This window comes from Hypomesus nipponensis, chromosome 27 (assembly GCF_054491055.1).
Source record: "Hypomesus nipponensis isolate SF chromosome 27, ASM5449105v1, whole genome shotgun sequence".
Classification (NCBI taxonomy): Eukaryota; Metazoa; Chordata; class Actinopteri; order Osmeriformes; family Osmeridae; genus Hypomesus; species Hypomesus nipponensis.
This window is the reverse complement of record NC_140387.1, coordinates 3377635-3390449: the sequence shown is the minus strand read 5'-3', so window position 1 is coordinate 3390449 and position 12815 is coordinate 3377635. Positions and strand designations below refer to the sequence as shown.

Sequence of the window (12815 nt, the reverse complement as noted above, 5' to 3'; positions counted from 1 at the left end):
ATTGCAGACATTTACTGAAGCTATTTATTTTCATGAATGTTTCAGTGGAATCATATGTCAAATGATAAGACCCTGTAGGCCTATCATGGACCTCTTGTCTAAAACAGGCTTTATTCCTCATGATCATTTTCGTCTAACCAGAATGCGTTGGCCTAATACAGAAATATAAATTTACAGCCCTATAAATGTATGCATTTCGTTTATAGTAGGCGATGGGCCTACCATATGAACTTAGTGTCGTAGACTAGGCTACTGATTTTAACTGTTCGAACTTGTCACTCGTTGTCAAGCTCATTGTTTGTGATTTTACAAACTATTTATCTTCTGACAGTAGGCCTATAATAAAAATGACTCACATATCGATTGATGTAAAGTGACAGTTTGCCAAATATATTTTTTGTTAATTTAGCCTATTCAGTTTCCACACGTAGCCTATTTAGGCAATTAAAACGTGTCATAGGCTAAAGGTTTTTTCCCCTTTCACGTTCAAGCTATACACAGAAGGCTGCCCCCTGGTGGCGAAAAAAAACGTCAAGCGCCTCATTCACCGTGAATTTTAAAAGTTTATCAACTCAGAAAAACAAATATTAAATGTTGTATGTATCAAAAAAATATTATATTAACTTACCCTTTCTTGCTACAGTGTTTCATACTTGGAAATGTAAAAATGTAACCTGTATTCAAGATAGGTATCAATGAGGGAAGTTATATAGCCTACTTTTCAAGCACGAGAATGATACACTAAAGTCTAGTATCAAAAGTGCACTTAACATTCCAAACAGTGCTATTGACAAAATTAATATACAATATTGCTTGTCGATTGGTACATGTAGCCTTGTTAATTTCAGACAACAATAAAGCGCAGGTTCTCAGTCTACATAGGCCTGCATCTATAGTTGAAATTCGGTTACCTTCTGCGGTCCGTTGGTAAAATCACTTTTTTCAGCCGAAGTCCAACTCATTTCTTGAAAAGGTCTAATTGTCCTTAAAAAAGCGCAATTAATACCTGACTTTAAAGTCCGCGTTTTTCACTTACTTTATCCATCGAGATGGGGACAGCGGTGGGACTTTCTGCATTTGCGAGACTTTGATGTCAGTCTAATTGCAACTTCTTTAGCTCCAAAAGTCAGGCACTGAAGTTCCGTGTAGTCCTAGTGCCGACGCACACATAAGCATTGCAAAATACACGTGAGAACCGCCCATCGTCTTCCAGAATTGAACTACAGCATATCACATCAGTTGATGCTATCAACATTTCAGTGTAAAAACTATTTTCTGCTCATCAGTCTCATTTAGTGACAGGCTCAAATACCCATTCAAAACGTTCCATAGTTGTAGATTCAGTTGATGTCTTCAATTACACCACACACCAATCACGAACGACCTAGTATAGCAACACTTAAATTTCACGATTGAAAGCTCTTTTTTTAAAGTACATCGAAAAAACAAAATGGAAAATAACATTTATTAGGCATGACTGTAGACTGCATGGATTTCACAGTTCGATTAAACATTGTGATCAAGGACCACACAGCCGTCTATAACTCACAATTAAGCGGTTAATCCTTAAATGTACAAAAACGATGTATCTTTAGACGTGTCTGCAGCCAGCCCATCTAGGAGGCACTAGCGCTGTCCCACTGAGAGAGAGGCTGCACTGAGGCAGTGTCACACAGGTTGTGACAGGTAAGAAAAGGGTTTCACGATTGCCCAGGTCACTCCAACTCCTCCGCTTTGATCCAGGGTTTGGCCGACTTGGAGTCGTCTGTCTTTAGGACCTGGGAGGAATCTTGGCAGGTGTCTGCGAACCTCTCCCGGGCCTTTTCCCAGTTCCTCTGGGTCTTGGTTCTGGTCAGGGAGGCGTCTTCCACTGAGAGAGCGGCACTGGCTCCCAAACCGGACTGAGACTTCCTAATCTTCAGCTGGATCTGTGAGGAGAGAATATACCGTGGGAAAGGGGAGTTAGATAGCTGAGCGGTTAGAGAATCGGGCTATTACTCAGAAGGTTGCCGGTTCGATTCCTGGCCGTGTCAAATGACGATGTGTCCTTGGGCAAGGCACTTCACCCTACTTGCCTCGGGGGGGAATGTCCCTGTACTTACTGCGAGTCGCTCTGGATAAGAGCGTCTGCTAAGTGACACTCAGCCAAAACAACGGAATTTAATTCAGCTACACTTCCTTTAAAATGCACTTGCTTCCTCGTTTCCAATTCACAATTTTTGTTGATTCTACTCAGAAAGGTACATCCTTTAAAAAAAGTTAAAAAGGTATATCTTTGTCCAACATAAGACAACCGAGCACAGAGAAGCACAGATGAACCACTGCGGATCTTACAGGGGCCTTCATCCCAGCACCACCTTTTCCCAGACCCTCGCCCTTCTTCCAGCCCATCTTTTCCAGCATCTTCCGCCCTTTGTTCACTTCACCAATCTCCCTGCAAGACACGGCAAAAGGACAAGACTTCAAACCAACCTTCGTGTAACATCATCCCCAAAATTAAACCATCACGCCCAGAGTCCATCTTAAACAAATCCAGTTCCTACACGTCCTTAACTGCCATAATGTCCCTTCTGTCATTAGTATTCAGAAGGGACATGTAGTCAATGAATACCTTGAAACGTCCTTAATTCCCGGTTATACGTACACATGCACTGAGGCGGGAGCGTCGTCCCGTAAGAAGATCCCGTCACTGCCCACCGTCTGGCGTCGCGACTCGGCGCGGTCCTTGTACCTGGGATTTTTCAGAGCCTTGACCTCTTCAAACTCAGCACTCTGGCGCACCAAGAGACCACAACACACACATGAGGACCTCTATCCTCCCCCTCTAAAACACGCTACGAAACATGCTAAACGTCCAGCACACTGCAAAAAAACACCCCAAACGATTTATTGGCGCCTACGACTCCTGCAGAGTACTGCACCTCGGAGCGGAGTGAGGGTGGGCCCTACCCCCCCGGGCTGAGAGCGCGGAGGGCAAAGCCAAGGGAGACCCTCACCTTCAGGCCGTATTTGACCTTCATCTGCTTGAGCTCCTTCTGCCTCAGCATCTCCTTGTCTTCTTTGGTCTGTGCGGGGCCTGGGGGGGGAGGGGGGCAGAGCACAGGGGGAAATGATCATCCTGCTCTCAGCTCAGCTGCCGTCACAGCAGGACCGCACAGCCACCCACGGCCAGGAGGAGGAGACAACATTTACATTGATGCATTCAGCAGACGCTTTTACCCAAAGCGACTTCCGAGAGAGAGCTTTACAAAAGAGACATCGGTCACTGATCACAACAACGAGGTAGTCCCAAACACTGCAAGCAGCCAAAACATGAAGCATACATTGTGAAAAACGAAACAAGTGCCAAAGGGAAGACTCATAAGAGCATGCAGTTATACAAGTAGCAAATTAAAACAACATGAACCCTGCAAGACTTTACCTGTAGAAGAACAAATCGACAGTGAAATATTTCACAGCGAGTAAAAGAGTTAACTTTGTTATACAACGTCCGGTTCCCTGAGTTTGAATTTCACCTGCGGCGGCGGCGGTGGAGGAGGCGTCCTCCCTGGGGTGTTTGCTCAGGTGCGCCATCACCTGGCCAGGCTCGCAGCCGTCGCACGTGTCCGTCCCCGAGTGGATGTGGAAGGACAGCACCGTGTCGCCCATCTTCACCTCGTCGCCGTGGGTCAGGGCGCACGGGTCACACTTGGTCTTGGGCTGCGGTGAGACGGACGTTTTCTGTTTGTTTGTCAGGTTAACCAAACTCTCGCCACGTTTTTATTACCATTGAACATTCCTCCAATTCTTTTCCAAATATCATTCTGTTATCGTTAGGGTTAAGAAAAAGACCAAAGTGTCAGTAAGTGAGGCCGTTTTGTTTTGTTTTTCCCCTCCCAACTTCTGTCTTTCTTCAAAGTGTTCCGTGGGAACTGGATTTAGTAGACGCCCGTGTAAATCTCCATTGGATGAAGATGCTTCGGGTGATGCTACAGGAATGTCCTTCTGAGGGTCTGACCTGTAGGATTCGGTTGCCGTTGAGGACTGTTCCGTTCTGGCTTCCCTGGTCCACTAGCATGTAGCATTGCTGGTCCTGGTCAAAGTACACCTCAGCATGGAACTGGGAGGGCAAGAGCACAGTGCTGTTTGTGATTAAAATGGCATAACAGAAATAAATAAAAATGAAATCAGAAACAGATTTCTCAAGACTGCTTATCGAGCAAACGTTCGTTAATCACGAATTCCTCTGACCAGGAGTGCAGGAGACAATACCTTGCTGACTCCCATTTCAGGTATTCTAATAGCGTGGTCCACATCCTTCTCCCTGCCAAGACAAAAAGTTTATAGCTCCATGTCATATTTGACAGATTTAGCTGCTGCGTCTGGTAACTCGTGTTCTAAATTGCCAAGCAAAACTCCCCCTGGCGTCAGAAGAGCAGAACTGCACACACACACACACACTCTCTAGACCAAGCTCGCACATTGCTTTGCCAGCCTGGCTCCTGTGCTCCGCCGAGGAGGGTGTGAGAGGGTGTGAGATGTAGGCTGAGGAGGCAGACGGTGCCACTGACCTGCCGATGGTGGCTGGAGCGTCAGCCGTGATGATGAACAGAGTGCCCGTCTGCAACACGGGGGAACGGACCACTGTCACCCTCACGCAAGGAGGCCACACCTCCTCCACAGCTGGTGGGGGGGGGGGGGGAGGGGGGAGACACAGACAGACAAATCCAGATTTGTACATAATACATTTATATACACACAGTGCTCTGTAAAAACCCAGCGTGTGCATCCAGCTAGCTTATGGTCAGGGCCAGATCCAGAGCCATCTGATTCTTAGAGACACAGGCATCATTGAGAGCTGCCTGCCGTATGAAAAGCCACGCGTTCTGGGAAGAATTCTCAGCTGGCGAAGCCCGGGTGTACCCAGAAAAGGTAGAAGGTGTGACGTTCTCCGTCCTCGCTCTCTCACCTTCGTAGCTCTCCACGTCTGACTCCGGGCTCGTTCTGGAGGGGGACGGCGTCGAGGAAGAGGAAGATGACGAGAAGGAGGGCGTGGACTTCCATTCCCCTTCCGACTCGGTGATCTCGCCCTCCTCCGGCTCGCTGCTCCCGCTGGAGTCCTCCCTCCGTTCCTTCTTCTTCTTCGACTTCTTGGAATTCTTCTTCTTCTTGCTCTTGCTGTGCTTCTCCGACTTGGCCTTCTTCTTCTTCTTCTTCTTCTTCGAGCCCGCCGCGTCGTCCGAGTGTGAGCCGTTCGTCTCTTTCTTCCTCTTGGCCGGGCGATCGGAGCTCTCGCCCCGTCGGGACCTGGAGGAGGCGCTCCGCCGCGAGGGGGGGTCCGAGCCGGGAGAGCGTCGCTTCAGCTTGTGCGGCGCCCCGCCCCTCTGGGCCGCCCGGCGCTCCGCCCACTCCGCGACCTCGTCCTCCGCCCACGCGTCCTCGCCTCGGGGGCCCTGTCGCCAGACAGTCAACAGGAAGTTCAACGTCTCCGGAAACGTCCGGAGGCGGGACACGTGGGGAAGGCTCGGACTGTGAGGCATCGCCGCGTGTTTATTGTAAAGAAGACTTTTTTTTTTTTTTAGGTCTCAGTTTTCAAAGGCGTGGGCCGGGTGGGGCTTCAATGTCAGTTCAGAGGAAACGCCTGGTCCAAAATGGAGGTCCTTTAGCTTCTGCCAATTGTTGAAGTAGTTCTTACCCACTACACTGACCCTGCGACTCCATGAAATTATAACCTTCCCCTTGCCATCTCCCAATGAACCCCAATCACACTATTCTTCCAAATACATAAAAAACATATAGTATCATTGACTGCTTTATGAATTTGTATAAGGTGTGTACCTCTGTGGGAAGAACTGTTCCAGTTAGAGGAAATCTTCATGTTTGCCAATGAGTTAACCACCTCTTGTACCTAGGTCAGAGGAACATTAGGTTCAGTCAACTACACATAACCTTGGCTACATCTCGACTATGACCTGGCACCACCGGCGTTTGAAAACGGAGACCCCGTTTGGAGCCTGCGAAGAAGGGGGCGATGCCTCAGAGGCCTCGTGTCCACCAACAAGCACGACAACGTCCAACACACAAAACAAACACGTAAAAAAAAAAAAAGAGGCGCGTCTATTTGCAAGCAGCCTTGAACAAAGGCGTCCGCTCGACGAATACAGCGTCAAAAAAACGCATCACGTACCTACCGTTCACATCGGGACGTGTAACAAGCCCAGCTGGCTGTGTTCAGAACTGTCGTTGTGTGTGCTGCTGTACTCTCTGGCCCGTGAGGTCCCCTACCTTGTCGTCCTTGCGGAAAGACTTCTCTCCCGCCGTCTTCCACTTCTTTCCTTTCTTCAGTGGGGCCTTGTGGTCCTCAGCGCCCTCCTCCGGAGCCTGGGCTGCCGACACTTCAATCCTGGAATGGAACTGATAGCGGCCGCTCTCAGCGTCGTAGTAGTAGTACATACCCGTGTTATTGTCGTAGTACAACTGGCTGACCTGGGGGGGGGGGGGGGGGGGGAAAAGGGGAAAATCACAAATGCATTCACCGATGACTTCAGACCAGTTTCAGTAACAGGCTGTGTGGGGGGGGAGAGAGAGAGGGGGACAGAGAGAGAGAGAGAGAGAGAGAGAGAGAGAGAGACAGAGAACAGAGAGAGAGAGAGACAGAGACAGAGAACAGAGAGAGAGAGGGGGGGGGGGGGCGGGGGGCAGGGCTCTGACCGAGTCGTAGTAGAAGCCTGTGCTGTGGTCGTAGTACATCCCCGTGGTCTCGTCGAAGATGAAGCCTGTCTGGGTCATGGCCTGCTCCGCCGTGGCCCTCAGCATGTCGGCTATGGAGCCTCCGTGTGCCTCCTGGAGACAGTGAGCACACGCCGAGTTGATACAAACTTTCATTTCAAAAAACCTTCTGTATGATTTCTATGAAAATCTGTCTTCACTGCCACAAAAAAAAACATGGAGGTGGGAATGCGCCCACTGGCTAATAAAACACACCTCGGGTTTAGCCACTTGGTCGCCCCCCTCATGTTGTACTGCCACTTCTACGATCGCCTCAGTGGAGGTTTCAACTTCAGTCTTTACTGCGACAGTAAGTTCAGCAGCTTCCTGTGTTTCAGTCACAACATTCTCCTGTGTTTCTGCCCCCTCAGTGGTCTGATAACCTCCATAGTAGTAGTTGTAGTAGTCTGAAAAGCACAAATTAACAGGTGTTTGTTCTGTGGAAGTGTGTGTGTGGGGGGGGGGGGGACACAGAGAGACTTGGGACTAGCGGGAGCACAAAAACTGCAGCACCAGAGACTACACACCAGTTTCCGTCCATGTCTGTTCCTCGGTTTGAGTCTCTGCATCGGTTTTGCCTTTTTCCTTCTTTTTTCGTTCATGAATCTCGGCGCTCAACTTGTCGACCTGGCAAACGGAAAGACGGAATCAGAGATGAATGACAAACTCAATGAAATGATATATATGCCAACATGCCATTCAACATTTATACCTGTTTCCTCAGATCTTCATTGTAGCTTTCGGTGTTTTTCTGCAGTCTTTCCGAGTTCGTCAGTTGTTTCTGTAACTTCACCAGCTCGGTTCTGCAGGTTTCCAATTCTTGCTTCAACGACTCCACCTTCACGCGAAGCTCAGCCACGTCCTCCTTCGAGCTCTCCTCTCCATTGTTGTCCATAATTGTTGCTGAGTAAATAATGATCAAATAAACAGATTACAAAAAGGCTGGTGGACTGATAGCTACGTAGCTAGCAAGCTTTGTAGAAGCCTCCGCTCGCTAGTAACCTAATACATTAACACATCCCCTCCACTAATCCTCCATTAAGTTAGAGAGATCGATAAAAAAGGTTTTACCAAAACTGAAACAACTAGCTAGCTTAGCCGACTAGTTTTTCAAACTAATGATGTTTCACGATCAACTAACTCAACCGGGCACCACCGCCACTAAACCGCAGCCTTACCCATTGCCTAGTATTTCTCGACTGGACGCCGTTTCTCTGCTCCCTCCTCCACAATAATCAACCTGCAAGTTGAAAATAAACATCTTATAACCACCCAGCATTCTGGACACATGCGAGCACATGTTGTGGATAATAAAGACAGTTAAAATTGGTACAGTAGATATGTTTACAGTCCACCGTGATCGCGAGTGCCATTTTCTTAACGTCATATCCGCTTTTCTTCTTCTTTCTCTGTGCAAAGGGCAACCACAAAGGAAGTCCTTTTTTATTACTCATCTTTGTTCAAATGACAAAAAAAAGTGGAAAAATGAATAAGAAATTTAAGTAAATGTGTACAACTGAAGTACATATGATGAGATACAACATGAGATTTTCAAGGTACTCTTCTTTTCCAGTAGCTTTTAAGACTCTTTAAATCATTTCAAAATGCCACGAAACTTGGAGCAACTACCAAATATACATTTATGCAAATAAAACGTACTTATAACCAACACACTATTACATAAAAATGTGTTTGTTTAGCAGAAAAACACCAAATGTCATCACAAAAAGGCCAGTAGGGGGCATGCAGAGTACAGGAGTTGAGATTGTCCGGGGTAGATTCACTCATCAGCACCGACATCGCCTACAACATTAGTAAATCATGTACGACCATAATTTTTCAAATTAGAAACCCATAAAGCCATACATTTCAAAGCTGCCCACATGCCCACGGTCTCTTAATTAAATTGTGCATCTTGAAGCAGAAGGACAATTCAACTTTTGAATATTCATAGTGTCTTCAGAAGATGATTTCATACTCTAAGAAGTGTAATTCATTAAAATCCCCGGTACCCAGACTTAATCTGGAAATCATATTTAAAGAGACAACCTCCTTCTCAACAACGGAAGGTACTTGTAAAAGCCTTTACAACTTTGCGTGACTTTCCTAATTAAGAGATGCCTCCAGTCCATTGTGGATATGACAAAGAGGACTGGCAAACAACGACGAGACGGAAGTTGTTGCCAGTCACTCCGGTAGTGGGAAAATCAGAAAGACGCAGGTAGCGAAATATAATTGGCTGGAAATGTGTGTTTAATGCGTTGACTCATTTAACAGGAAACGGTAATGAAAATGTGAGTGCAGTATAGGGAGCCACACACACACACACACACACACACACAAACACACACACTCAGCCACACACACACTCAGCCACACACACACACAGCCCCCATCAAGACAAGTGATTACTGATTTATGACGTATGTCCTGGTGGCACAGGAGTCTTAAAATTTAATGAACCTCACCTCCTTTAATCGGCATTTGCGCTGCATGATAGGTTAGGGCTCTTTATCATTAAAAGCCCAAATAACATATTGTAGTGATTTGGTAATTGCATTCTTGGTCCTGATGCATCTTTTATAACAAACATACAAACTGAATAATAATAAAAAAGAGTGAACGTATCCGTCATACCACGGGCTCATCCTATCACCACAAAATTGAATTTCATCTCTGCTCTTTTACGTTCCACTGCAGTACTCTGCAGATGATCACGTTACGCATGTCCCAGAAAAACCATTGTTTCCCCTCAAATCTGAATTCAGCACGGTGCTTTTCACACAAATGGATTTCGCAATGCCACAGCACCCTGCAATTAAATCACACACCAAACTTGTGATTATTTCCGCGTCTGTGCATCAGTGTACATTCAGGGAAACGGCCATATCCTGGTAATGGATCCCTTGCTCCAAGTGGAGAGGCGTGTGGCGGGGGTGGGTGTTGAGGGAGTGAGGGGGGTGGGAAGGGGGTGTAGGGAGGAGAGAGGGGTTCCAGGGTGAGGAGGCAGTTACTGAGCGGGGGCTACATGAGTTTCCAGGCTTGGATGAGTTTTCAGGAAAGACTGGGAGATCGAGCTGATACCTCGACAAATATGGCCCAGAATAGCAGTGTTTAGGCGAGAAGAGACGTAAGCAATGTTGTGTGGCTGACGTAGTGTGTGCGTCGGACGGATGTGGACCGGCTCTCCACGGTGTGGCGATGCTGGATAATATCCTGCCCTTGCCTTTCAGCATTTCCCCGGTGGTGGCCGCACCTTCCGACTATTTCGCAAAGCGATACAGAAGATCTCCACGGATATAGAATTGGAAGGATTTTTGGATGGTTTTATGGTCTACAGGCTGTATCCGATAAGCGTGGTTCTTGGCATGCCATTACTGATAACGTGTGGTGATAGTACTCTATTCCAGCTGTGTTTCATTATCTGTAGCCCTTACGTTATGGATCTAGAAGAAGGACTACATCTCTATGCACTCACACCACCCAGTCTTACCCATCTTATCTGACGATCATATGAATACGTCACATTGGAAATGTAACTGTGTATTCATTGCAGGTTTCCCAAATGAATAGATGCAATTAAAGAAAAGAAAAACAGGACAAACATTTGTATTGAACTTGGTGTAACCTTGAGCTGAACAGAGAGAATGTAAGACACACACACAAACGCTCATGTACACACACACACACACACACCCACACAAACACAATGTCACAGCTCCACACACACATACACACCCCCACACACACTTGTGGATGTCTGAGGGAAAGACCTGAAAGAAAATCTGCCTGACAAGTATAAAAAGTGAGCTGTACTCCTGGGAAGGGTACAGAGTGATGAAATCAAATCAATCTGACCTGTCTTGAGACAATTTGACGAATGTCTACCATCCTTAATGTGGGAGGGTGGAGGGGAGTTGGAGGGTGTCTACTTGTGTGTGTGTGTGTGTGTGTGGGTTGATAGGGAGGAAGGAAGGATGTTGCAGTCCCGGCTGGAGTGTGTGTCTGGTGCCAACCTCGCTGTGTTTTTCTCACGGAGCCTGAGGCTGTTTATCTTGGTAACGTCAGCCCAGCTCCATGCTCCCACAATTAGCCGTCACTCTGCAATAAAAATGGCCTCCGGTGCTAATGAAAATGGAAATGGGTTCTAATACGAAACGTCAACTGTGACATCATACTCGGACGAATCCCGGCAGATGTGCCATGAGAGCTTTTATTTTCTGTTTTGTTCAAAGGATGTGTGCGTGCGTTGCGTGTGTGTGGTATCTGTGTCGAAATAGATATCAGAAGCAAGTGAACTATCTGTGTTTGTGAGTTTGGTTTCTCCTGAGTGAATTTGAAGTCTGTCACAGTGAAATGCTCTCCATTCTCAGCACATTCTGTTGCACCAGGCTGAACAAAACCTCAGGTTTTGCACAGTTATGGCCAATTACTGGACGTGTCACTCAGAAGAGAGAGGCTGGAGTCAAGCTGGGAAGGTGAATTGAGAGGCAGAAACTCGACATTCAGAAAAAACGTCGTGAAAGAGTAGAACTCTACATGACATACCGTACAGCATGCTAGAAATTCCCATGGGTGTTCTTTTTCGAACATAACGCACACAGAACACACACAGTTGCCCACACGTTCACACATGCACACACAAACACTCACTCACAAATACACACACACGCACACACACACACACATGCCCTGTTGTCATTCCAGGGCCCCTTTCTGCGGGTAATCTCTTCCTGTTTTCGCACTCCATTTAATTCATTAACACATAAGCGGCCTGTCAGTCGCTCAGAAGAGCAGCCTGTTTGTACAAGGCAAAGGCCTCGCGTGTGAGAGAGGCCGTGTCCAAATCGAATCCAACACATCGGTGCTGATGTGCGCATCTTAATGGGGACAACGAGGATCGCACAAGAACGCGTCAAGAGAGTGAACAGACCCTGGTCGCCGAACCATCGCTCCCGGCCTTTCACATCAGCGCGGCTCGCCGTGGAGTCAGCTGTACCGAGGAGAGATTAGGGGGAAGGTGTGAACTTTTTACGGCGTGATCGTAAATGTGATGTGTCAGATTACACTGTATCTGTAAACAACTGAAGGACTGTGAAGGGATGGGGGGGATATTTCAAGTGTTAATGAATCTGTCATTTCTGGCCTTAACTCACTCTCATAGCCTAACTCACTCTCATAGGTAGAGAGTGATGGAGTTCTGTGTGTATTAGAGGTGGAGGATGAGTGAGGTAGGCTGGGTTCTGTCCAGAAACCTGAGACTGACCTGCAGTATGCACGGCTAACATAGATGTTATATTAGTATCATATAGGCTAACATAAATGTTATGTTTGTAAGCTAACATAACTTATATGATACTACTCATTTCAAATAGAAGGATGTAGAAAGAAATGGTTTGATAGCTCTGCTAAAATTATTTCTTTATTTTTTTACATTATCATGACCAACACCACCTCCCACTGCATGATTGATAGTTTGTGAACAAAAGTAGGCTGCAGAATATAATTGAAGACTCATTGTCATTATTTAATGAAAATGTATTTCTTTGGAAGAAGTATTTTTGAGTGCATTGGTAGACCATAGTCTTGATGAAAGAGATTAGGTGATATTGAAATGGCAGTAGCCATAGGATGTTACCTGAAAGTACTGTTTAAAAAATGTGCTGCTGCTTATAATATTGGTGAGATTGTTGTGTTAGTACGACGGCTAGCTCTACTTTTATGATTTATGATTTGTTCATTTCCAGTTTATTTGCCGGGCTCTCATTGTGTGGAAAAGCACTGCTAAAGATGCATAGCAGCTGTGACTGGTGTGGATGGCCGCACACAGACAGAGCGCGCTGTTGCCCCCAGCACTTGTTGAAACTCTGTTGCCTCAGCGAGAGGACAAATCGCGGAGATTGTTCACATACGACAGCCAAAAACAACAGCATTAGACCTGCAGGCTCCTGGCGTGGCTGAGCCGAGGAGGACGGAGCGCAGCCAGGTGGAGGAGGGGAGGGGAGATGGCTGAGGGGTCGCGGCTGCTGTGTTTTTGGAATACAAAGTCTTTCTCGATCCGCTGCGTT

General features: G+C 46.8%; 1 protein-coding gene across 4 annotated transcripts; it reads right to left on the bottom strand.

The window, feature by feature from the left end:
* Positions 1-1451: 1451 nt before the first annotated feature.
* On the bottom strand, positions 1452-8137 carry aggf1 (angiogenic factor with G patch and FHA domains 1). Of its 4 annotated transcripts, none has more exons than XM_084693843.1 (16): positions 8096-8137; positions 7926-7987; positions 7460-7650; positions 7275-7374; positions 6964-7154; positions 6691-6822; positions 6265-6465; positions 4949-5432; positions 4551-4662; positions 4252-4303; positions 3998-4099; positions 3516-3699; positions 2997-3076; positions 2645-2772; positions 2335-2434; positions 1452-1928 (listed from the first exon to the last, which is right to left on the bottom strand). In XM_084693843.1, exons 2-16 carry the CDS (start codon positions 7927-7929, stop codon positions 1716-1718), a joined length of 2274 nt encoding a protein of 757 aa, XP_084549969.1. In that variant the 5' UTR covers positions 7930-7987; positions 8096-8137; the 3' UTR covers positions 1452-1715. The 4 variants fall into 4 exon arrangements, with proteins under 4 accessions (XP_084549969.1, XP_084549970.1, XP_084549972.1 ...); XM_084693844.1 differs by having other exon boundaries at positions 8081-8099; XM_084693846.1 differs by lacking the exon at positions 4949-5432 and adding an exon at positions 5818-5887 and having other exon boundaries at positions 7926-8128.
* Positions 8138-12815: the final 4678 nt, after the last annotated feature.